We start from the raw sequence: 26,198 nt of genomic DNA on the forward strand, positions 1-26,198 counted from the left end.
AGGAGCCTGGCCTGGGATGGTGTTAGGAGGTGGCACTGGGGTGGTGGGGTGGTGATTAGCTCCTGAGGATGGGACCCTCATGAATGGGATGAGTGCCCTTTTGAGAAGGGCCAGAGTGGGTCTCCTTCTGGACACTCAGAGAGGAGGGGACCCTCTGTGAATGGTCAAGGACCTCATCATGCACCCAGTCTCCACAGCCCAAGCATTGCTGCTTAAGCCCCAGCAGCCAGAGTTGAGAGGCCCCCCTGGCCTCACCTCTCCACCCTCAACTCCCTCCTGCACCTGTTTGAAAAGATCAGAGCTTTAGCAGTCCAGTTGCTGCTCTTCCCCTCAGGAAGATGGAGATATGGAGGATGGGATCAGGGAAGGTTTCCCAGAGAAATTCAGGTTGAAGCACAGCTTGAAGAAGAGGAGAAATTGCAGATGGACTCGGAGTGATGGCAGAGGCTGGCGGTCCATAGGAAGGATGGTTGCATGCTGACATCCTGTCAGGTCTGAAAGAGTCCTTTGGGGATGGTATTCGGGGTGGCATGTGGGATTGGACGTATGCCAGGCCTCTCTGCAAGGCTGCCTGGAGGGACCCACACCTGACTTCATATTACCTACCCGCCGTGATCGTGTTCCTGGGGTATACTGAGAAGCCACCTCCAGTTCCCCACGCTGTGACCAGGCTGGGTTCCAGAAATCTCTGTGTGAGCCAGTTGTTTGCAACTCAGAATGCATTTCCCCATAGAAACCAAGTTATAAATGGTGGTTGGCTTTTCAGTCCAGTCCACAAAATCTTATTTAACTCCTAACGCTCCCGAGATTCATCCCTGAGGATGCCATGCGGACTGGACTCGCTCGCTCTTGGTCTGTGCAGAGAGATGCATCGCGGGTCCCACCTGTTTCGTGACGACTTAGAACTGAGGACTTTGGGGAGGCATCTTGGGTAAAGGTCAAGTATTTGGGGGTACTAGGAACTCCTCCTTTCTCACCCCACCGAGGCTCCAGGCTCTTGGGAGCGGTGGGAGCAGGCGTGGAGGGGGGTGGTTTGGGCAAAGGCTGCTTCCACGTGTTGGGGCACACACCCAGGATGCCCGCACAAACTCATTCCTTCGTGCTCCAGGTGTGTCCCTGCGCACCCCTGGGTGATGGTCTGTCGCCAGTGGAAGGGCACGGCATGTGCGTGGCCTGTGGGCCAGGCAAACCAGAGGTGCTCAACAGTCTGTTCCGCAGGAAGCAGGCCTTGGCAAGGACGCTTGGATAAAGACCCCTGCTCAATGAGACCGGGTCTACACAGCCTCCAGAGGCTCGTGCCAGCCTAGTGTTTCAGTCGCCCTTTGTGCCAGCCGGCTTGCTCTCTCCGTGATCTATTGCTTCAGAACAAATGGCTCCAAAACGGTGCTGGCAGGCAGCAATGATTCATTTGTTCTCACGAGTCCGTGGGCGGGCGGGCAGTTCTGCTCCACTCACCTAGGATCCTCCAGCATCTGCCCTCACCTGGAGGCTGGCCAGGACAGCCCGGCTGGCCAGGGGGTGAGGGTGGGGCTCTCTTCCTCTCAAGTTCCTCTCACCACCCTCCCTCACCCCATGGGTGGGACCAGCTTCCCTGGCTGGTGGCTGGCCTCCAGGCAGTGTTCTAAGAGGCCCCGGGCTTCTGCCACGAGTCTTTTGCTCTTGCTGCTGGTGGTGATTCTGTCTTCAAAGTCCCAGTACTTCACCCACCAATCCTGCAAGTGAAGACATTCACCCCAGCCCAGGAATAGAAGAGGCACAAGTTGCTTCGCCAAGGAGTGTGGAAGCTGGATGGGAGAGAGAGGGAGCCTGTGTACCTCCTCCCGCAACTGATAAAGGACATTCTTTTAAAAAAATTATTGAGGGGCTGGCACAGCAAGTAGGGCGTTTTCCTTGCATGCAGCTGACCCGGGTTCGATTCCCAGCATCCCATGTGGTCCTCTGAGAACCACCAGGAGTAATTCCTGAGTGCAGAGCTAGGAGTAACCCCTGAGCATCACTGGATGTGACCCAAAAACGCAAAATAAAAAATTTATTGAAACACCATGAGAGCGATAGCACAGTGGTAGGGCCTTTGCCTTGCGTGCTGCCTACTTGGCCTACCTGGGTTCAATTCCTCTGCCTCTCTCGGAGAGCCCAGCAAGCTACCAAGCATATCTCGCCCGCACAGCAAAGCCTGGCAAGCTACCCATGACGCATATTCAATATGCCAAAAACAGTAACAACAAGTCTCACCATGGTGATGTTACTGGGCCCGCTCGAGCAGATTGATGAACAATGGGAGGAGCAGTGCTACAGTGCGGTGCTACCATGAGATAGTTGCAAAGCTTTCATGATTGAGTTTCAGTCATACAATGATTGAACACCCATCCCTCCACCAGTGTGCATTTTCTACCACCAATGTCCCCAGTATCCCTCCCACCACCCCTACCCCACCCCACCCCCTGCCTCTGTGGCAGGCACTTTCCTTCTTACTCTCTCCCTACATTTGGGCATTATGATTTGCAATACAGTTACTGAGACACCATCTTTAGTCTACTTTCAGCATGTATCTCCCATCCTGAGAGATCCCTCCTACCATCATTGACTTAGTGATCCCTTCTCCATCCCAAGTGCATTCTCCCCCAGCACATGAGGCAGACTTTCAAACTGTGGAGTGATCCTCCTGGCCCTTGTCTCTACTGTCCTTAGGTGTTAGTCTCATATTATGCTATTTTATATTCCACAAATGAGTGCAGTCCTTCTATGTCCGTTCCTCTCTGTCCAACTAATTTCACATTCTTATCACTTCTTGGCACCTCACTCTCTTTTGTCTGGGGGAGATGGACCACATTCATTAGTGCTCAGGGCTGATTCCCAGCTCTGCACTCAGGACTCACTCCTGTCAGGGCTTGGAGGAACATAGGCGATGCTGGGGATTGAGCTCTAGTCAGCCCCATGCAAGGAAAGCACCTTACCTGCTGTGCCATCTCTCCACCACAGTGGCTGGATCTCCTGTCAAATATCCATTATACTCAAGAATGCTTGAACCTTTAGGATCTCACTCAAAGAGAACCTAAGCCCACAGCCTCATGCAATGCATCCGGATAGGGGGTAGAAGCCTTTGGAATCACTCTGAACACTGCTTCGTGTGGTTCTGAAGATCCCAAGCACCCCATCGTTGAATCCTATAGCACTGAACTGTTGAACAAGGCTAGCAGAGCATCACTGGAGTGTCACTGAGCACTGGGGAGCTCCCCCTCACCCACCTGAAGAAGACCATGGCAGCCTCTCTGAATTCACAATTCACAATTCAAAGTCTAGTGGGAGGAACTACACTTCAACTTAACTTCCCATTGGATTCACAGATTCCTCTCTCACACCTGCCCCAATGAGGGTTTGGGGGCACAGACTTCAAGGTCACCAGACATGGATGGGCCTTTGGCATATCTCATTTCTGCAATGACAAGATGCCCTGAATTCAGACTGATGCCCAGTGTATTATTATTCTTTGACAAGGCATCTTCCCTACAGCTGACACAGAAGGGAGCACTGCAGGAAGGATGGGGCGCCTCCATGGGAACCGGACTCACAAGGCCCAACATAGCCACCTGTGGAATTCTCGAAGGTTCAGGGATTCATCCCCTTTTTTTTCATTTCTCTTATCTCTGACCCTGGCTTTGAGGTTTTCTCTTTATCAGGGTGAAGATTATTCTTTACCTGAGTGGTGAGATTATAAAAAAAAAAATCAAGAAAGTTTTTATTTTTTTGTGTGTGGGATAATGTGCAAGGCTTTCCCTGTGACAATGCCCAGATTAACTTTTTAAAAAATTTTTTTATTCGTGAAACAACATGAGGTAGAGTTGTAGACTCACAAACTTTCCTGCTTGGGTTTCAGTTATACAATGATCGAGTACCCATCCCTTCACCAGTGCCCATTCTCCACCACCAATGAATTCAGTTGCCCTCTCACTCCCCCATCCCATCCCCCCCACCCCGCCCCATCTCTGTAGCAGGGCATTCCATTTTCCAGATTAACTTCTAAATATGCAGAAAACTCCAGAAAAAAACCCTCTGGAGGAATTGTATATCACCTCTTCTGGAAAAGCCCTTCAGGTTGCCCTTTCGAGCCCGTGTTCTCCCTTGAACATGCGTCTCATCTCTCTTCTGCTTTTCCCACTCTGGAGAAGCCTGTTTTCTCTCTTGAACATAGATCCTCTTTTTCTCTCCCTCTACATCTTTCGACATATATTTTGTTCAATAAAAATGATTTTGCTTCACACACACACGCATGCGCGCGCGCGCACACACACACACACACACACACACACACACACACACACACACACATGCCTCGTGCCTCACCACTTACCGGGACATGTAAAGTCCCCCTGTTACCAGCAGTGAAGACACAGAAGGACCCCCGAGTCCTGTTCTTCTAGTGGTAAAGTCCCCTTCTACCACTCTGAGAATGATTCTATCGTCTCCCTTTGCCCTGTTCTCTGCCACCCCTTGCCACCTGCTCCTGTAATTCTGACCCATGTGCCCTGGGGTTGCATGCCTGACTCTCTCCAGGTTGACCAAACTCCCTCATGAGTTTCACAAGCTTAGTCTTGGGGCTTTGATGCCTTAAAACTCCTCATTGCTCTCTGGAGGGTCTTCAAATATTAAATTCTGCTGTTGGTTTGCAGCATCTTCTCTTCCTTCTCTGGGGGATACTCATGAGCTTTAATTTTTGTTCCTTCTTCCTGAATGATTTCTGCAGTCTCCAGCTCACTTCGTCTTTGTATTTCTTATTAGATCTTTTCTAGGAAGTCTGGTGACCTTTGGCTGTCTGCTCAGAATTAAATGTGGTGGTAGGGGAAAGGATGCAAATGTGGATGGAAACAGGACAGTGATGGACACACTGACCTGGGACCTCACTGCAAAGATGGGATTGGGAACTTGGGTGGGGGACCTGAGAGGGTCTCCGTCTTTGTTTTTTCCTTCAAGATGGTCAAATGCCCAGAGATTTCTCTTCTGATCTCCTGTCTGGAGGAGTCTGAGTTGAAAAGGAAATTCTGGGGACACTAGTTAACTCCTGGACCCCAAAATCTCTGTCTCTCTTCTCCAGACCTTTGCCCCAGCACTGTCCTGAGGAGAGTCTCCCACCTCTCTGACCCCCTGACTCCCCAATCCCAGGGCACCCTGGTGGGCGGTCTTCAAGCACTGTGAGAATTCAGCAGGGGATTTAGATCTTGACTTTGCCCTCCCATCTCTGGCTGATGGTTCAGCAACCTTGGTGCTGCCCATTTCCAGGTGCCATTTCTCCCTTTGCTTTCCAGCCTCCCATATTTTGCTGCCCTCTTCTTTGCCTTCTCTGTCCTTGTGGATCTCTCTGTTTAAAAAAATATGCATTTTTTAGAGCCAAGGCTTTTTCTACTTTTAAGAAGCCCATGTTCTTTCTTGAAGACCTATTTCATCTCTTTCTTTCCCATCACACCTTTCTAATTTTGTTTATAGAAACTATTTTGCTTCCCTATTTCACCTCCCCCTGAAATTCTTTTCTGTGAGTGAAGGTGACACATATGGAATGCTTGTGCTGAGCTTAGGACTGACTTTCCTTTCCTGCAAAGAGCAATTTGTCCCTCCAGCCCAAGTTCATGGCTCCCTGAGAACGTGGTGACGGGGACCTGTTCCCACACCATGCAGAACAAGGGGGCATGGTGGAGCTGGCGGGACGTGGTAGTTTGTGCTATGTAGGTGCCCATAGCAGCCTTTACCAGTCCTGACCCACACCACACATTTCCCCCGGTGGCACAGCAGAGAGGTGAAAGCACTCTTATCTCCAGGCTAGTTCTGTCACTCCCTGCTTTGCCCAGCCACCTGCAACAGGAGTAGCTGTGCATGGGAACCACCTTGGATATCTAACATGCGCACATGGTAAGAAATGCCTGTAGAACATTCTGACTCCTGTTTGAAAATGACAGGCATTGTGTCTGCTCCTTCTGGAACCTCCCACACTCAGGGTCAAAATGCTATTTCCAGGCTTCTTCTCCTGACTGCTCAGCCCCTAGAATCTCTGACCACCCTTTGGTCATCTTATGCCACCGGCTGATCAGTTCCCTCTTCTGCACTAAAACCTCCAGAATCTCCACTGCCTAATAAACCCCTAATTTGTCACATACACACACATACACACACATACTCTCTCTCTCTCTCTCTCTCTCTCTCTCTCTCATTACTACTCACCAAATAAATAAATCTCTTCCTGTTTCCTTTACTCACCCAGTCCCTTGGCTTTGCAGGGTCTCCACACACACTGGAAGAGGCTTTGCATATGTCCACTTGCTCCTGCAGGGCAGAACAAGGTCTGGACAGCAGCAGGAGGATGAGCGACATGTGGAGGAGTCACCCAGCCATGCCAGCCCTGCAGTGGGGATCTGCAGAACAGCTGAGGCTGCCTGGGAGAAGGGTGAAGCTATCCAGCCCACAGAGCAGCCTGAATAGATGCTTGTGTTGAGTGCTGTTTTCCAACTCTTTTTTCTTTCTTTCTTTTCTTTCTTTCTTTCTTTCTTTCTTTCTTTCTTTCTTTCTTTCTTTCTTTCTTGTTCCCTAAGCCTTTCCATGAGTGATCCTGAAGCACAGTCTTTCTTTCTTTCTTTCTTTTTTTCTTTCTTTCTTTCTTTCTTTCTTTCTTTCTTTCTTTCTTTCTTTCTTTCTTTCCTTCTAGTTTTCAGGCCACACCTAATGATGCTCAAGTGTTACTCCCTGTTCTGCACTTAGGAATTACTCCTAGTGGTGCTTGGGAGACCATATGGGATGCTGGAGATCAAACTTGGGTTGACCATGTTCAAGGCAAGCACCCTCCCACTTCTCTGGCCCCCATTTTCCAACTTAATATTTTTTTAAATTAATTCAATTTTGAATGTAGACAAGAACCACAGCTGTTCATACAATTCTGGAGTTGAAATTGATTAGATAACAAAACTCCAATAGTAAAATTGATACATTTTTTAAAAATATATCCATTTTTTAATGTGAAAATTGTTGTACTCTTCAGGGTGCTATTAAGTGCTTGTCTAAGGATTTACTAAGTTGTTGCTAGTTGAGCCTTCTGTGTTATTGTCTTAGTTTGTTGAGCTTAGTTGGCTTCTATGTTACTCTCGCATTAAATTTGGTATAGTCCTGCTAGAATTTCAGTATTGAAGAGTTAGGAGGTGTTGAATGTCAGCATATGCGGCCACACAGTCCAGAGACTTCATGTTCTGAGGTCTGGGCCAATGAGTTGGCATAGTGACCATTGTGGGAGGTGGGCACAGGCCCTAGAACTTCTGAAACTATGAGACGGAGTGGGAGAGAGTGCCCACCTCCACTCTAAGAAGACCTCAGAGTTCTCGGCCTGGGGACCTGAAATTTTTTGCAGTTTGGTGTCTCTACAGAGAATATCAGTAAAGCAGTGGAGTTGGGCCATGGCTATGGCCAGGGCATGTGGGTGCAGCTGCAGGGCCTTCAGCAGGGCAGATACAAAACCATTCCCCCTCCCCAGGGTTTTCAGCCCGCAGGACCAATGTGTTCATGAATTGTAGCTGCTTGGCTTGCATTTCTTCCGAGATTTAGCTGTGAGTCGATAGAGCAGGGTAGCTGGATGAATCAACATGGTGGTGGCTGTGGAGGTGGGCTCCATCTCTATATCATGTAAATTTTATTATTTTTTGGTTTGGGGCCATAGCTAGCAGTTCTCAGAAATCACTCCTGAAAGTGCTCAGGGGACCACATAAGTGGTGTCCAGGGTTGAACCAGGGTCAATCACAGGCAAGACTAGCTCCTTATCTCCTGTCCTTTCTCTCTGGCTCAGGACTTACTACTGACTCTGTGCTTCAGGATCACCTATGGAAAGGCTTAGGGAACAATATATATGCCAGGGATTGAACCTGGGTTCACCCGCTTTTCGACCTCTTCAATTCTTACTGTAATGTTTTGGTGCCGCTGCAAACTGGCTGATCCATCTGAGCAGATACACTTTTTTTTTGGCCTCTGACCCACATGGTCCTATCAAAGTCTCTTGTAGAGTACCAGCACTCTCTCCTTCAATTGACATTAGATTTGGCTGTGAACTCAAAGTCAAGGTTCAGAAATGGCTGGAGCTTCTTGATCAAAGGGAGGCAGTGAACTCTACTGTCTGCAGCAGCCTTGGGCTGTGAGCTAGAGCAGAGCAGGCTGTGTTCCTGGCATGCACGCAGTGCAGAGGGGATGTGGACATGATACTACATTGCATTCCTCGAAGCTCTGAGGAAGCAGTATTCTGTTGTGACCTGCTGAGAAGTAATATGGTGCTGGGTGCCTGTTATCTTTTTTTTTGTGTATATATATATATTTCACTTTTTTAAAATGTAGGAGTATTGCTATTTATTCAGCCATTGATAAGGCTGATGAATTGGGCATGAGCTCCGCTATTTCACTTTATTTTTGAAAAATTTCTAGCATAGACTGGATTTGTCAGGAATCCATGGAGAAGCAAACACTATTTTCAAAGAGATGGAGAAAGATCCATTCTGAGGGATGGGAACGAGTTGTCCCATCATCAGCCAGCTAGACTTGTGCTCCAGTCAAACCTGAGGCCTGAGAGAGGTAGGGGCAGCTGAGGAGTCAACCTGTGGAGCAGCCATGTCCAAGGGCAGGAGGGCACAGCTGCTCCAGTCAGGAAGAAAGCCAGTTTGCTCTTCCTAAGCTATTCAATGCTGCTTGGAATCTCACTGGCTTGAGGACATCCCACTTGCATGACTGAGGGGTCTCATGACTCAGGGCACTGGTTCAAGTGCTCAGTTCTCCCTGAAGCCCCTCCCAAATAATCCAGAAATGCTTTGCCAGCTTTTTGGACATGCCTTAGTCCAGCCTGGGTGACACACACAATTAGCCATCATATAAACAAAAGTAGCATTAATTCAATCAACCCTGCTTGGTCCCTCATCGAATTTCGACAGTTATCAACTCAATGCCAATCTGGCCTCACCTTTACTCCTCCCCTGGGGAGAGCCTTCCAGACATCAGGCATCTTTTAATGTCATCTGTAAAGACTCTTTGTGTAAACAGAACCACAATGCCAAGTTTCCATCTCAAAACAATTCTTTAACATCATTAATACCCAGGCAGTGTCTGCCTCTCCCCAACTATTTTTATAGCTTATTTGTTGTAATTGCATTTCACAAAAGCCAGAGCACTGCATTTGGTTGTACTTCTTAGGTCTTATAAGCTCCCCCTCTATCTTCTTTGGCCCTTTATAATTTATGTCTTGAAGGAAATGATTGGTTGATCCCATAGAATTTCCATAATATAGATTTTGCTAATCATATCCCAATTATCTCTCGTGGGGGCACATCCAGCTGTACTCAAGACTTACTCCTGTTTTTGTACTCAGGGACCACATGTGATGTGAGAGATCTAACCTGGGTTGGCCACATATAAGAGATTTAAGCCTATCCTGTCTCTCTCAATGGGATTGTTGAGTATGTTTCTGTTTCCTTCTCTTCATTGGAAATGAGATCTAGAGGCTTGATATTGTTCTGGTTCCATTTTCTGGAAAGACTTCTTCAGAGATGATGGCATGGTCTTCCGGGAGCCACATCTCACTGCATGGTCTTTCTTTGGGTACTACTAACCCCTACAGACCATAGTTGCCTGCAACTCTTCATGATGACAGTCTTCTCATCAGATCATTTCTTCTCCACTTATTCACAATGCCTCTCCAAACAAAATGTTCTCATTAAACATTTCCTTTTCCTAAAATAGAGAAAAGACAGCAGACACACTTGATTCTTTCTCTCTGTTCATTTCTTTCTTTCTCTCTGTTCATCTTTCTTTCTTTCTTTCTCTTTCTTTCTTTCTCTTTCCTTCTTTCTTTCTCTTTCTTTCATCTCTTTAATTCGTTCCCTCCCTCTCTTACCCTTCCTTCCTTCCTTCCTTCCTTCCTTCCTTCCTTCCTTCCTTCTTTCCTTCCTTCCTTCCTTTCTTTCTTTCTTTCTCTTTCTTTCTTTCCTTCTTTCTTTCTCTTTCTTTTATCTCTTTAATTCTTTCCCTCCCTCTCTCTTACCCTTTCTTTCTTTCTTTCTTTCTTTCTTTCTTTCTTTCTTTCTTTCTTTCTTTCTTTCTCCTTCCTTCCTTCCTTCCTTCCTTCCTTCCTTCCTTCCTTCCTTCCTCTCTTTTTCTCTCTCCCTCCTTCCTCTTCTCTTACCCTCCCTTCCTTCTTTCCTACTTTATTTTGGTTTCTTTTGGGGCTACACTCAGTTGTGCTCAGGGCTTACTCCTGGCTCTGCACTCAGGGATCACTCCTAACAGTGGTTGGGGAACCATACGGGGTCTATACTATCACTACAGTCTACACTACAACCTATTCAAATGATTTCCTAGCATCCTCCAAATGCCAAGCTCATTATCTAAAGAATCTGTACTCCCCTTTTCTTCCCTAGGAAGCCACTAGGATCCCATTGGGAGAGACAGGACAGGCTTAAATCTCTTGCCTTATATGTGGCCAACCCAGGTTAGATCTCTCAGGTTAAAGTAGCATCCTGCCTTCCTTGTGTGGCTGTCATTAGACTTGGACCCAAGGCACCACTGCATTTCCTGGTCAGCCACAACTGTGTCGGCTGGGCAGGTTCCTGGCACACACACATGATCTACTCACCGAGTTCCTATGCAGCCACAGTGGATGGTTTTCTTTTCACTGGCCTCCATCTGTCACATGGTTCTCCACAGAATACTGAGCACTTCCTTCAGTCTCACCCTCCCCAGACTGCTCTCCGTTTTCCCCTCCCCCCCATGTTTCTCCCCCACTCTCCTCCCCTCCCTCCTCTGTCCCTCCCTGGCCCCTCCTCCACTGCCTCCTTCCATGCTCTTACCTGGTCCTTCCTTCAGGGTTTGCCACTTCCACCCAAAGCCTCCCGGTCTTTGCAGCCTGTTTCACACGGCCTTTCCCTCCTGCTGTACCCCTAGACTTCCGTGGTGTGCCTCACCATAGACCTTGACCTAGTAGACCCTATTGGCTCCCTCCTTTCTCTTCCCCAGTGATGATCATAAGTGACTGAGGTTATGCCATTTCTCCAGCGCCCACCCCACTTCTTGTTTGGAGATTGAACTGTAGCTGTTTGCAGCTACTCTTTGTGTGTTGTTTGGTTCTGGGGTTTCTCCCAGCTCAGTGCTTGCGGGTCTTTCTCAGTGGTGCTTAGGGGATCATGTGGTACTGGGGGTCTTTCACATGCAAAGTGTGTGCTTTAAGTCATATTCAGAGACCCTGCATGGCACAGGTTTTGAAAGCTCTATAGGTGACTGCACAGCTGAAGAACAGCAGGAATTTTGTTATGAATCTTGGAAAATGGGTATTTTTTTTGGTTTGTTTTGGTTTTGCTGGTCACACCAACAATGCTCAGGGCTTACTCCTGACTCTGAACTCAGGGCTTACTCTTGGCAATGCATGAGGGATCATATGGGTTCTGGGGATCAAACCCAGGTAGGCTGTGTGCAAGACAAGTGCCTTACCTGCTGTACTATCTTTTTGGCCCTGATTTGGAAAATATTTAATGTCCACCTGACAAATCAGGGAGATGTGTTTCTATTTGTTGATAAAAGGGCAAAGATGCTTCATTTAAAAAAAAAAAAGAAAGAAAAAAAGAAAAAGAAAAAGATCTAATTTCATGCTCCCAATGTAGTTCTGCAGAGAACTGCAGGTGGGCACCATTTAAACATGATGCTCCCCAAACCTTCTCTGCAGGGGGCCAAAGGAAATGGGGGATCCAAATTTGGGCCAAGGTCAAGGTCTCAGGGCTCTCCTTACCTTAAAGGTCATGTGTCTCCACTTTGGACCAGAAATTAAAGATCTAAATTAAAGGATCTTCACTTTTCATTTTAAAATATTTCTTCCTGAGTCTTACATGCAATGTCTTCAAACGTGCACTAGGCAGGGGATGAATGTAGAAAGCAAACATCTCAATGCATGGACTATATCTACCCATCTATTGGTTCTCTGAAATGTGAGTTATTGTGTTTCTGTGGACTTTAACAAGTGGGAGGGAAGCGGGAGAATAATCCTCATAGCTTGAGGGCAACAGTCAGGAAGCAGGCACTACCCAGGCTGTGTGCAAGGAGAAACAAACTCAGGTTTTTTAAATTATTTTTTTAACTATTAGTATTATTATTTTATGTTTCATTGAGTCACCATGGATTACAAAGTTATTCATTATTGGGTTTCAGCAAACAATAATCCAACACCAATCCCTTCACCAGTGTCCAATTCCCTCCAGTAATGCCCCATTTCCCTCTAACCCACCGTCCTGTCTCTATGATAGCACTTTTACAAAAATAACTTTTGGCCTTGTGTTTTACAGTACTGTTACTTATAGGGGTTCATGCATAACACTTTACCACTTTTCAGCACCTCCTTCTCCCAGTTGACCACTTCCCTTCACCATTTTTGTAGTCAAACTCAGGTTCTAACTCAGTCAATGATGGTTGCAGCTGACATATAATTCCATTTCTGGGCCTCACTTTCTTCACCCATTAAAAAAGGAGATGGGCCAGATAAGAATTACATTGATCTGAGAGACACGGTGGTATTCATGTTTCTGCAAACACCTGCCCCCTTTAATTTTTAGACTTCATGCTATATTATCATTTGATCCTCAAGTTGAACCTTAAAGGTAGTTCTGACTGGGTCATTAATATCCCCACTGGACAGATGGGTGCATTGAGGTCTCAGAGGGCAGCTAGAGGAGTTTGGGATGGGTGGGAAAGTCTAAGGGGTCTAAGGGTCCACCAGATGTAGGTGGAGTGAGTGACCTCACCCTGTCTGAGCCATTCAGTCTGGTGAGTGTCTGGGTAAGGCCAGGTTTTAAGTGGTCTTTGCTGGCTTCTCCTTTGCCTTTCTCTCTTCTCACCTGTTTTATTTCTTGAGTTGCAGTTTGGAAGTCACTTTTCAAGAGCTAACCCAGTGGACTTCTCAGCCCCTGGCACTTCTCTAAAGGATCCCTTACCAGGCCTCTCTGCCAGCTCCTGTGCTGTAGGAGATGGAGTCTCTTGGAAGGATCCTCTCACCTCCCCCATGTGCATTTTGTGCCTGCACCCACTTTCTTATCTTTAAAATGGAACCTGGGGGCAGGAGAGATAGAACTTGCCTTGCATATGGCAGACCCTGTTCCCATGGCCTGCACTGTTTATGGCCCTCCAAGCACTCCCAGAGGTCACTCCTAAACACAGAGCCAGTAACAGTCCCAGAGAAACACTGGGTGTGACACCAAACCTCCAGAGCTCCCCCTGGCCCTCCATCCCCAATTAACTGCAGCCAGGGTGGGTTGAATTAGATTCCTTCCAGCTCTGACTCCTGTGACATGACCATCAGTTTCCCAGAATGTTCAAGAGACAAAGAGTTTATTGCTACCGACAGCATAGTGGGTAGGGCACTTGCCTTGCATGTGACTAAAGGGGGGGCGGAGTTGATCTCCAGCAGCTCATAGGGTCCCTAGAACCCCACCAGGAGTTGATTCCTGAGGGCAGAGCTCGTAGTAAGCCCTGAGCACTGCTGGGTCTGGTCCCCAAACCAAATAACCCACCAATCACCACCACAACATAAAAAACACCATGAAAGAGTGAAGGAGTTTTAAAGACTGTCCCACTAAAAGAAATCTTTGGACTTTCTGCCTGTGGGTGGGTGTGGGGGGGTCCCCCTAGCATTCTCTAGTTTGGGTGTGGTCTGTGGGCTCTGCCACAGGAGTGGAGTGCTGGGACTTTTCACTGCATATGGGCTGTGGCCTCTGACGAGGTGGTCTCAGCGATCTGCCTGACAACAGAGCTCGGGTGGAGGTTCTCCCATCTGTCTGGCTTGTTCCCAGAGAACAGTCACAGAGCACACGTGACAGGATGCCAGTGCCTCCGTAGAGTCTCTTGGCCCCAAAGTCCAATACGTGCCAGCTGGCTGGGGAGTGGGCGTGTCTGTGCACATGCGGCCACGGGTCAGAGTGGGGTGACGGCGGAGCGTTTTTGGCGCCGCAGGGTGAGTGCGTGTCCCTCATGCGTTGACATCCCTCCGTGTGTCTGAGTATCTGCCAACAACTCCACAGCTAACTGCTGCCAGCTCTGTGATCTGCAGACGCAGCTAAGCAGAGTGACAGGCAGGCCGCCCGGGGGTGCGCATATCTGCACTGTGGGGCCACTCTGTGTGTTTTGGGGGATGCGTTTTTTGGCACGCGTCCCGGGTTAACAAGGCTTTCAGGGCGTGCATGTCTGGGTGCCAGCGCCTGGGTTCTGCGTGCGCCTGCTTGCTGCTGCCTTTCCAGCTCCACTGGCGTCTGCAGGCAGGCTCTGCACGTGCGCCAGCCTCCCTGCGCACGTCCCCGAGTGACCCGTGCGCGGTGTGCAAGGACCTCTGGGTCGTGTGGATTCGGCGCGCCCGTGCCCGCCTGTGCACGCAGGCTGCACTCACCTCCACCGGGCAGGCCGCACGGGTCCCCTCGGTCGCCGGGTGCACGGCCCGGGCCCGCGTGCATGGGCGCTCCACACGCGCGCGCGCTCCGGCCTTTGCGGGCGCCCAGGGACCCGCGCCCGGCTCCACGCCACCCGCGGGGCTGGAGCAGCCGCCCGCCCCCCGCGCGCGCGCGAGGGCCGCGGGCCACCGCGATTGGCCGCTCGCTCCTTCGCCGCCGTCACCCCTCCCTCCCCTCCCCGCCACCCGCGCGCCCGCGGTCCCCGCTGTCCCCCGCGGTTCCGGCGAGGCCGCGCCGCGCTGCGCTCCGCTCCCATTGGCTGCGCGCGCCTTTGTGTGGCGGCAGCTGCGGCCCCAGCGCCTTTGAATGTCGAGAGGGGCCGGGAAGGGAGCCTTTCCATGGGCCATCTGTCTCCCCGCCAGCCGCCGCCCCGCCGCCGCCCGCGCCCCGCGCTCCGCCTCCCGCCCCGGCGGCTCCCGCAGCCCCGCCGCCGCCCGCGCCCGCGCCCCGGAGCCGCGCCACAAAGGGCCCGCGCGCAGCCGCCGCCGCCGCCGCCGCCGCGCGAGGAGCCAGGATGGTCCTGGTCCACGTCGGCTATCTCGTGCTTCCCGTGTTTGGCTCTGTGCGAAACAGAGGTATCGCTCTTTTCCTTTCGGGCTCCGCTTCCGAGCGCGCCTCGCCGGCGGGCACCCGGGCGGGGGCGGGCGCGGCGGGCGGCGGGGGGCTCCGGCACAGCCGCGGGGACGCCGAGCGAGCGGTGGCTTCTCCCCGCTCGCGTTCGGGGTTGGGGGGAGGACCCCCCGAGCGTGGGGCGGGGGGTGGTGGTGGTGGTGGTGGCCGCCCTCGTGGGAGCTTTCTTTGGTAGTGAAGTTAGGGTTTGGCGAATTTGGGTCCCTCCCTCCCCAAGCCCCATTTTTCATTCTCTGCGGCGGACGCGGTTCCCCCCACGCCCCCCACCCCCACCCCACCAAATCACAGACCCTTCCCCTAATTCCTAGCCCTGTGTGATCGGAAGGAGGCGATACCTGCCGGTGTGCGTGTGCGTGTGTGCGCGCGCGCGTATTTGGTTTTCTGTGCTTTTTATTTTATTTTATTTTTTTTAAAAGATGTGTGTGTTTTGTGTTTTTTGTGTTTGTATTTCTTTCCCTTTTTTTCCCCCCGGGGAGGGGGGTGCTTTCTTGATGCCGATGGCTGGTTAACTGGGATCTGGTCGCTGCCCGATCCCGAATCCCGTGCCCCAGCCCCCACCCCCACCCTCTTGTGGGCACTTGCACGATTTCCCATCCTGCCCCCCTCCCTTTTAACCCCTTTTGTGCCCGGCCCTTGTGCTATTGGCCCAGCCTCCCACCCCAAGCCCCCAGTTTGTCTTTGTATGACAGTTGCATCTTGGTTCGGGAAGCATGGCAGTGCGTGCATCTGTGTGTGTGTGTGTGTGTGTGTGTGTGTGTGCGCGTGCAAGTGTGTGCGCGCGCCTCGGGGAGCCGGACGTACGGGGCTGTGCACCCTGGGCCGGCCGGAGCGGGGTGCCTGGCCCTAGGGGGCTGCGCTGTGTGCGAGGATTTGGTGGGAAGCTGCCCTCCTGCCAGGCCTTTGCCCCAGGCAGGCTTTGACGAAGCAGCAGGCCGGCGCCGGCTTTGTTTTTTAACTGGGATCTGTGGGGTGTGTTTGCACCACCGACCCCTTCCCCACATCCCCTTTCCCCTGCCATTCGGCTCCACCAACAATAGCTGGATTCCCCCCCTCCCCGCCCCCCACCGCCCTTCCCTCCCCTCCACGTTTTCTTCCATTTTCTTTTAATCAAAAACTCCCATCTCCCAAGCAAATTCGAGATGCATTTAGATTCCTTTTTTTTCTCCCTCTCCCCCTTTTTTGTATTCTGCCTCTGGACTCATTTCTCTTCTTGGAAATGTTTCTGTTCCGCTCCCACTCCACGTCTGCTTAAATCCCTGCTGGCTGAGGCCGTCCCTCCCCCTCCCCCTCGGAATGATGTCTTCCCTCTGCGACCCGGGCTGCTCCTCCGAGTCCGAGTGGGGGGTGGGGTCGCGGGGCCAGCGCTTCAATGCGCCCCGGGGGCCCGATTGGACGAAAAATGCAAACCCAGCCCTCTCTCTCCCAGCCCGGCTGTCCCCAGGCCCGTTCTAAAAAGGCAAGGTCGGCCCCCTAGGCTTGTTGGAACCGCAGGTTTTTTTTTTTCCTTTCCTTCGTGTGTGATGATAGAATGATGACATTCTGCATTTATCAAATCTTTTTTTTTTCTTCATTGTGTAGCTCAGTGAATGGTCAACTCGCTGCTGTGTGCGCTGTGACCCCTCTGCCTCCGCATTTAGCTGTATTGTGACCCTCTCTTAACCATTTCCTGTCTCCATCTGAGGAACGCATTGCTATTTAAGCGGCAGTATCCCCTATCTCAGGCCAGCCTAGCCCTGGAGGGGGTGGGTGGGTGGAGTGGGTGTGGAGGGATAAGGATTGGGGGTTGGATGAGATCTCCCTGGAAATGTCAGCCCCCCCCACCCCACCCCTACACACCCCCAAGACACCATTGTGTCTTATTACTTGGCATTTCGTCCTAAAACGGGTGTGGAGCATTACGGTTAGGCAGAAATTCAAAAATGATTAAGAAGGATGTTGAGGCTGAAAGTATAATTATTCTGATTAAATCATTATCATCCTCATTAATACCACCGATCTCTAAATACCATTGCGGGATGTCGATTCCATGTTTTGAAATTCAAATTGCTCAGCTGCCTTGAAATTTTATTTTGAATGACACCCTCCCCCCCCCCCCCCCCAATAAAAGCCAAACATATTCTGCCAGTTAAAGTTTACTTTCTGGCAAACACACCCACAGGAAAGTCGCCCACAGGAAAGTTGGGGGCTGAGTGGTTAGTGAGCCTGTGGGTAAAATCTAGTGCAATGTGATAAAAATGCATGACCTTCTGATAGAGGATACTAATGCTTAACCCAACGAGGTCCTAAACCACGATCTTGTAAAACTATTAGATAGCCTACCAGCTTAAATCTGTTCTTTTTAGTTTCCATTGTAGTAGTTAGCATAGGATGTAGGCCATTTCAGAATAGATGTAGAGAAATAACCATTTTTGTATCTTCATCTTGTTTAGCCAAATACATTGCACTGTAAATCCCTGTTAAGTGGATTCCTTTTGCCTTGACTTGAAGGCTGCAGTCCCCTGCAGCCTCCCCCCCCCCCCCCCAATTCTACACTTATCTGGGTGGCCATCCTCTAGTTTCCTGGCGCACCCAGGCAATACTGAAGAGATTGCATGTAGTCGAAGGCAAAAAAAAAAAAAAATCATGCAACTCTGTGAAAATCTTGGATGGAAATGCCAGAAGCTGCTGTTTCATAGCCTCTGGAAATTTGGTGCAGCAAGGTGTCCAGGGGCCCCGGTGTCTTAACTGTTTAACGCTGCAACGTCAAGAGTGTCTTTGGACGGCCGCCCTGGCCCTCCACGCTGCCCGGTGAACAGCCGGCTGCCTTCTGCCGCGGCCAGACCTGCTGCACGCCAGAACAAAACAGCAGTGCTCATGAAAGAAGAAGGCCCCCTACTTGGAGGGCCCTTCCAAAAAAAAAGTCCCAAGTGGCCTCCCCAGATTGCCATTTGGCAATCTGAAAAAGGAAAAAAAAAAGCAAGAAAAATGAAAAACTACTCAAATCTCCCCTCCTGTCCCCCTGACCTCTGCAAAATGGTTTTCCATTAAACAGGGATCCGTGTTCTGCTGTGCTGAATTACTTCCTGTTCTTATTTTGTGGGTAATTTTTTCTGTATTGAATATCTTTTGGTTGTGTATCTTTTTCACCTTTCTTGTACTAAAACTAAAGCATGATCTGTATTTTTTTACATTCCCCCAGTTGACAATGTACAGCGCTCGGTCAGACACTGCCCCCGCTGAACTGTGCTGTGGCGGTCGTGGGCCATCTGCTCATTGTACGCTGCTTTTGTTCTGTTGCCCTTCGGAAGCATGGTGGCCCCAGCCTTTTTTTTTTCTTTTTCCTTTTTCTTTTTTTTTGTATCGTGTGCATGACGACATTGTTACACACAGAATCCACTAATACTAATATACAATCTCTCAATAAAGAACTAGTTTTCCTATATTAACCTAGTGTGCTTCTTCTCTTGCTGTTTTCCCATTTATTGTCGTATCCCGCTGTTTAGATTTCCCTTGCTTTCTCTCCCGCCCTCACCCACCCACCACTCCCACCTCCCATTGTAAGATTCAGTGAATGCCTTTCTTTTTTTTACCTTATATTATTTTTGTGTGTATGTATGTGTGTGTGTGGTATAGATATGATGACTTTAATCCCATCTAGTCCATATCTTTTTTATTTTTTTTAACAGTAGCTGTCTGGTGGGGAGGGGTCATTTGTCCTGTCACACGGCACGTAAACGAATCCACTGCAAAGAGAACCACTGTCATGGGCCACCTGTGTGCCCAGGAGCTATCCATCTGCCCTTTTAGTTTCCAAGTTAACTGGGCACTCCAGTTATATGCTGGAGAGAAAGGGGGCATATTAACACTCAGGTTGAGAGAAGGGATACTGTTCTTAACTAGCAATTTGTAGCATTTCAGACTTGCCTGGAAAACCCATTTTCAGTTGTGTTTTTAACTTTTCCGTTCACTGTCTCATTGATTTGCTGTCCTTATAAATCATGCTGAGGAGAACATGTTCCAGGATCTGGAATTTTCAAAGGACCTCTGCTGCTGTTGTGTGTGTGTATTTAAATCCTTGGCGCCTGCCCTGTAAGCTTTTTGCATTAAGGTCCTGCCTCAGAAGATGTGTGAAACAAACCAACTCAGACCAATCCCATTTCATCCCAGGGCCAGGAGTCTGTCCCGCACTGTAGCAATAAGAGGGTCTGTGCCCTCTGTCGGCTGGGAGCCTGTGAAGCTGATTAAGAGCCCAGTTCCCCGACAGCTGCTTCATCTATGGCCCTAGTGCTCTGCTGAAAAAGAAAGCCAGACCCCTGCCATTGTCCAGGTGTGTGTGTGAGTCTGTGTGTGTGTATCCAGAGATGGGGGGGTCAGGAGGGAAGTCAGGACCCACCCCCAAACTGAATGAGGAAAACCCTCACCGCACATTTGAGAAATGAGTGCTGAGGTCTCTTCCTCCCAGAGTAGAATCCACATCCAAATGCTCGTTCGTCAATTACACATATTCCCTTTCAGTCCAGAAACTGCCTGGCCCAGTGAGGCATTTTAGACAAGGAGGAAATCAACTGATGAAAAGAAATTCACAGTTCCTTCAGAGGGTCATCGTTTTCTGAGCAGCTTCTCCTTGGATCCAAGTGCCCTAAATGCTCTGGGCTGTCTCTGTCCCTCTGCCCCCCCTCCCGCCCCCCCCACCCCCATCCCTCCGCCTCACCCCTGCTCCTTCCCCAGCGGGCACATCCCTGCTTTCTCACCTTCTTTGTGGCTTGGTTCAGCTTGTCTCCTCCCGCCCCTGACTGCCCTTTCTGTTCTGGCCCTTTGTTCTCCTGCTCTGCCCAGCCCAGGAGGGAAAGCTGGGCTGATTTACTGTGACACATGGTCACACATGGAGGTTCCCAGTGGAGACTTGGGTTGTAGTTTGTGGGTGAAGTGACAGGCAGGTCTGGAAAGGAGGCGGGGGGTACATTTCCTCTCCCTCCTCCTTTTCCATTTTTGGATTTCATTCATTCCCCTGGTGTGTGAAAGCAAAACAAACCACCCCCACCAACCCACCCACCCACCCACCCACCCAAATTCAACAGAACTACGCCGGATCAGGTGATCGCACTCATTTTTGTCCGAGAAAGCAGTTGGCTCATTAGAATGATATCATCCTGCTCTGAGATTTAATTTTTCTAAATTACTGTCAGGTCTGTCAGAATTATTTGATCAATACCTTTGGAGGGTGGTGTAGTAGCCTAGTAATAATAGAGAATACTAGTGGGTTAATGGGAAGTCATGTTTGAGCAATTCATCACAGGCACACTTCCTTCATTTTCACCCCGGTTGTCAGAATAAACACAGTCCAGCAAAGGAACTTTCCCCTGACTGGATGATCTAATCATTTACAAAGGCGCTCTCTCGACCACCCGACTCATATCCGTTTCAGTAACTTTTGACTCCAGCATTTTGGGAGAAACCATCTGTTAGGCAGATCCTGTACCTCAGACTTTGCGAGCCAAAGAAGCATAGCTTTTGTTTATAACTCTTCTGTTTGAACAAGTACTTCTTTCTTGGAACTCCCATCAGATATCCACTTACCCCACAAACCAACAAATACGATAAGTCTTCAAGGTCAGGGGGAGAACCAGCAAGAGCCTAGCTGCCCGCTCTGCAGATGGCCGTGCCGCCTCCCTTCCTTTGCCCGTTGGCTCCTGCGCTGTCCCGCCCTTTCCCCATGTCCTGCCCTCCCTGCAGTCACATGGGAAGATGCAGGTTTTCCGGCCTAGGGAAGCTACAGCTCTTGCTGGATCAAGTGGCCTGTGAGGCCTCTTTCCTGGCCAGGACACACAGGCCCTGGATTCCAATTCAGGGGGTGACTTTGCATTGCTCAACCCTGCCTGAATCCTGGGGCACAAGTGTGCCAAGGATGTGTGTGCCTTGGTGTTCCTGTGGATCCTAAGGACTCTAAAAAAATCCCCAGATTAACACAGTACAATCTCATACTTGTCTCCTGTACCGAGTAGCCGCACATGAACCAATGTATTTCCCTGAGAGTGACCTTAGAGACACTCAGAAGGGGAGGATGGTTGAAGAACTAAGCGCACCTAGTGACAACTCCACAGCTGGACCATGGCCATGCCTGCACCTTCATGTATTCACTCATTCATTCATTCACTGGCTCACTTGTTTGTTCATTTGATCTCTACCTGGGGCCAAGCCGAAGGGGATTCGACGTCCACGTGGGCTCTGGGGGCCTGTGTCCTGAGGTCGGTGCCGAGGCTGGCCCGGACCCCAGGTGCTTCTAAAATGGTCTGTGCTCAAGTGCCCACACGGATGGCAGAGAATCCTGGCTGGTGAGATGGAAGGGCTGGGAGCAGTCCAGAGGGTAGGGCTCAGCACTGCCTGGTGACTAAGGCTCTGAGTGTCAAGCCCTTGGCTGCCACTGATACCCGACAGACAGAGCTGGTCTGGACTCAAGTCCAATGCCTTGGGTGTGCCAAGTGGCTCTCCCTGCTCCCCACTGGCCCATGGGATCAAATAAAGTCAGATACGACTTTGCTGAGGGTGTGGGGTTGGAACGTGTGTCAGGGAATGGAGAGGAGGAAGCGTGCAAGGGGCGGTGGAGAAGGAGGGGACATTGGTGCAGGCCGGTGGCTCTGCTAGCACGCAAGAGCACAGAGTGTCTATGAGGAGGGAGGGACGGGAGTGTGTGTGCCCATGGGTATGCTTGGACATGTGTATGTGTGTGTGAGCTTGTGTATGTGTGTGCATGACTGCAAGAGTGTGCATGTGGGAATATGTGTGCACATGCTTGCATGTGTGTTTATATGTATGTGATATGTGCATGTGTTTCCCTGTGAGAATGTGTGTGCACGAGGGCATGTACATGTATGCCTATGACAATGCACGTGAGTGCATATGCATGTATGTGTGTATATGTGCATTGTGTGCCCATGAGGGTGTGTGTGTGAATGTGTGTGTGGGGATGTGTGCGCTGGCCAAGTCCTTGCACCGTAACACGGGGCCCTGGCACCACTACTCTGAATGGTTTGCGGGAACACATCCCAGGAACTGACCTGTGTGAGGGCCAGAGAAGGAGGGAGTCAGGAAGACTTGGCAGCGTTCTGGAAGCCTTTGGAAGCTCCCAAAGATCTGCGCTTGCTCCCCAGGAACAATCAGGTGCTCCCACACTGATGACAAGGTCCAGGAGTTGGAGACCGAGGCCAAGGAGGAGGCTGTGGCAGGTGTGGGGGTGGTGGAGGCCCAATCCATGGTGCTGGGACTGGGAAGGAAGGTCTGGGAGCAGGGAGACCTCCTGGCTGGGCACATGGGGTGGGACTGAGATCTGGGGCCACTACAGAAGCTATTAGGACCACGAGGTCAACTGGGAAATGTGCGACATGTGAGTTTGGGGAGAGACAGTCCAATGAGTTAGTAACAGAATAAGAGATGCTGGGAATGGCAGAAGGTGGCACAGTGACTGTGTCCTGGGATTGGAGTTCTAGCTCCTTTTAGTCCCAGGTAGGGGTGGAAATAGACTTCCAGACCACACATCCTTCCTATTTGCTCCGCTGCTTCTCAGAACCCTGCCCCCCCATGCCTGAACCCCACAACCTGCTCAGGTACTCTAGACTTAGCCCTGCGGTTCACCCTATTGTCAGCCCTGCTCACATCACTGGCCCCTCGGGGTGCTGGGCTCCCACATCCAGGAACGAGTCTCTTGCAACTGTGCCCTTGTTAACTGGGGACACCCCGTGGCAGCCTTCACAGATTGGCCCTGAGCTCTGGGGGAATCAGGCTAAGGGTATGGCAAATGGGTCAAGGGCATGTGGGGGGCGCTCGGCGTACCACCCTCCTAGGAACGTGTTTCTCCTTGATGATTCCAGGGAGGGGGAAACCGAGACCCCCCTGCCTCCCCCGCCCCCATCCCCCAGCTAATAATGACCATCAAGAAGCAGGCATGAGGTGACCAGACAGCCGGTACAGTTCCCCACTCTATCCTCCCAGTGTGCAGGCTGACGAGCACCATGCTGTGAGCATTCGAGAGGAAGCCTGGGGATGGGCTCCATGCCAGGGCTTGTTCGCAGTGTCCAGCACTGGGCTGCCAGTTAGAGGGTCCCTGTCTCCTCTGCCGTGCTTTTGAGGAACAGGGGGGACAGAGAACGACTGGGGTGGAGGGAATGAGCCAGGGCCGGAAGTGGGGGTGTGAACCTGTTCCCTGCAGACTGTCTGGGCATTTGTGGGGCTGGGGGTGGCTAACTGGTGCCATCTGACTAGGGACTTTGGCTCTCAAAGTTGTGGGCAGCTCCTATACCCTTTCTGAGCTCCTCTTCATGCCTCTGCCACTTACAGCTGTGCTGTCATGGAAGACATAGAATCCCATTTAGGAACGTTTTAGAAAATGGACTGAAAGAAAAATGGGAGCAGAGTAACCCTCAGAGATCACCTTAGGGGCAGGCCTTTCCCTTTTTTGCTCATATAGGACATATCTATATCTGTATCTATCTATATTTGGGGAGAAGAGCTGATTCATTGAGTATCCAATTATGCCCTCTTTATTTTTTTTTTAACACTGTAACAAGCAGTTTCACATTTTGCTACACTGTGTTCATGGGCATCCCTTTTCAAAGCTGCATACTATTCCACACAGGGCACAGCTTGGCACTCAGGCCTCCCAACTCTCACTAATGCTCCCAAGGAACTTTGGGTTCAAGACCACCTTTGCTTGCCCACTTATCACCCCTGCAGCTATTTGGCCCTTCTGAGGAGAAGCCAGCATACAGGGGGTCTGGCAGTTCCCAGCCTCTGTCCCACCACCCACCAACCATCAACTTTCCACAGAACCCAGTAGGCTGAGGGCAGGGCAGAGAGAGGAGCCTCAGGGCAGGAGGAGGAGCAGAACAAACTCTTCAGCAATCCTGGTCTTTGTTCTGCCATGCACGTCCCTCCTCTGGGCCTCAGTTTCCCCATCCTTCAAAGGGAGATGGCAGGCCTCAGCAGATAAAGGAATGCATGTGAGCAGGAGGAAGAGGCAGCCACTGGCCCCCGTAGCCCCCCAGCCAGGCTGGTCAGTGCAGACCCAGCCAGGCCCGTCGTCCCCTGTGTATGGTGCTGGCTGACTCTGTCTTCACTTTCTCTTTGCCGGGGAGATGACTGGCCTAATTGCCCCTTCTTGCTCTGAAAAGCTGTGATTTCTTCTGGCAAAGGAGAGCCCCCCACCCTCCCAAGGTCTCATCAAGGGGCTGCAGCCTGTCTCCCAGGCGGTCAGAGGCACATGACCCTGCTGCATCCCCCCACCCCCAGGTGCTCAGCACACAGCTCAGGCCCAGGCCTCGTGCTCTGGGCCTACAGCAAAGCCTTTCCCAGCCATGCTGGCCCTGATGCTGTGTAGCCTCTCCTGGAGGAGGTGCTCTGGGCGGCGGGGAGCAGGGGAGCTGGCCCTCTAGGAAGAGCCCCTCAGTGGCCGCCCCCCCCCCCGCCCCCCACTCCCCGCTCCCCACACACACCCCAGCCCAGGAGAGGAAACGCGGCTGCTGAGTCAGCGCCAGGCTGCGGGTGGAGAGGGGGTGGAGGCGCGGGGAGGAAGTGAGAACCAGCCAACACCTGTCTCAGGGAAGGGCAGGAAGCTCCGCAGCTGCTGCGGCCCTCTGGCTGCGGGTGGGAGGAAGTGGGGGGCTCCCGAGTCACCCCTCCTCCCAACCAGCTGGAGGGGCTCCAGCTCCCCTTCTCCCCTAGCTGCCAGGGCCACCCTGGACCCCACCCCAGGGTTGGGAGTCTCTCTCACCCCACTCCCAGGACCCCCTCCTAGAACTATTGCTCTGTTCCCCAAATTTGTGGGTGCTGTGTTCAGCCCTCAGGGGAGACACTGACCTTCCATCCGTCAGAGTATTCAGTAAGGCCCGGGGCTCCATAGCATTCCCCGGGGTAGCTGGAGTGACTGGGAATGTGGGAGCCGAGACCCATACATGGCTCTGGGAAACACGTCAGTGATAGGCGAGAGCCCTGGACTGTGGGGCTGGAGCTGAGTGTGCCCAGCTCCTGGCTGAGCAGCCTGATGCAAGGTAGGGGGCCAGGCTGTAGTGCAGCGGGTAAGACCTTGGACGTGGTGAACCTGGGCTCATTGCCTGGTCCCCTAAGCTCCCTCCACGTCCCCACAAGGGACAATCCCTGAGCACAGAGGTAGCTGTGCAGAGCTGCCTTCTCTTTCTCTTCCTCTTGCTGTTCCTTTTCCTCTTTCTCTCCCAGTGTTCTTCTTTCTTCTTTTTCTTCTTCTTCCTCCTCCTCCTCCTCCTCCTCCTTCTTCTTCTTCTTCTTCTTCTTCTTCTTCTTCTTCTTCTTCTTCTTCTTCTTCTTCTTCTTCTTCTTCTTCTTCCTCTTCCTCTTCCTTCCTTCCTTCCTCCTCCTCCTCCTCCTCCTTCTCCTCCTCCTCCTCCTCCTCCTCCTCCTCCTCCTTCTTCTTCTTCTTCTTCTTCTTCTTCTTCTTCTTCTTCTTCTTCTTCTTCCTCTTCCTCTTCCTTCCTTCCTTCCTCCTCCTCCTCCTTCTCCTCCTTCTCCTCCTCCTCCTCCTCCTCCTCCTCCTCCTTCTTCTTCTTCTTCTTCTTCTTCTTCTTCTTCTTCTTCTTCTTCTTCTTCTTCTTCTTCTTCTTCTTCTTCTTCCTCTTCCTCTTCCTTCCTTCCTCCTTCTCCTCCTTCTCCTCCTCCTCCTCCTCCTCCTCCTCCTCCTCCTCCTCCTCCTCCTTCTTCTTCTTCTTCTTCTTCTTCTTCTTCTTCTTCTTCTTCTTCTTCTTCTTCTTCCTCTTCCTCTTCCTTCCTTCCTCCTCCTCCTCCTTCTCCTTCTCCTCCTCCTCCTCGTCCTCCTCCTCCTCCTCCTCCTCCTCCTCCTTCTTCTTCTTCTTCTTCTTCTTCTTCTTCTTCTTCTTCTTCTTCTTCTTCTTCTTCCTTCTCCTCTTCTCCCTCCTTCTTCTCTTCTTCCTCCTCCCCCTCATCTTCCTCCCTTCCTCTTCATTTTCCTCCTCTTCCTATTCTTCTTTGGTTTTGGTTCACATCCAGTGGCACTCAGAGATTACTCCTAGCTCTGCACTCAGGGACTACTGCTGGTGTCACTCTTATGCAGTTCTGGGGATGGAC

General features: G+C 51.0%; 1 protein-coding gene across 2 annotated transcripts in view; it reads left to right on the plus strand.

Moving 5' to 3' along the window:
• The first annotated feature begins 14,707 nt into the window (after positions 1-14,707).
• ARK2C (arkadia (RNF111) C-terminal like ring finger ubiquitin ligase 2C) overlaps positions 14,708-26,198 on the plus strand; it is a 96,845-nt gene continuing 85,354 nt past the window's right edge. The window contains exon 1 of one of the 2 annotated variants that reach the window (XM_056138253.1): positions 14,708-15,058. In XM_056138253.1, coding sequence (XP_055994228.1) covers positions 14,998-15,058 — 61 coding nt within the window. In that variant the 5' untranslated portion in view covers positions 14,708-14,997. The remainder of the gene's footprint in view (positions 15,059-26,198) is intronic. The other variant, XM_056138254.1, reaches the window with a different exon arrangement.

Source organism: Sorex fumeus, unplaced genomic scaffold (genome assembly GCF_029834395.1).
Source record: "Sorex fumeus unplaced genomic scaffold, SorFum_2.1 ptg000128l, whole genome shotgun sequence".
NCBI classification, from domain to species: domain Eukaryota; kingdom Metazoa; phylum Chordata; class Mammalia; order Eulipotyphla; family Soricidae; genus Sorex; species Sorex fumeus.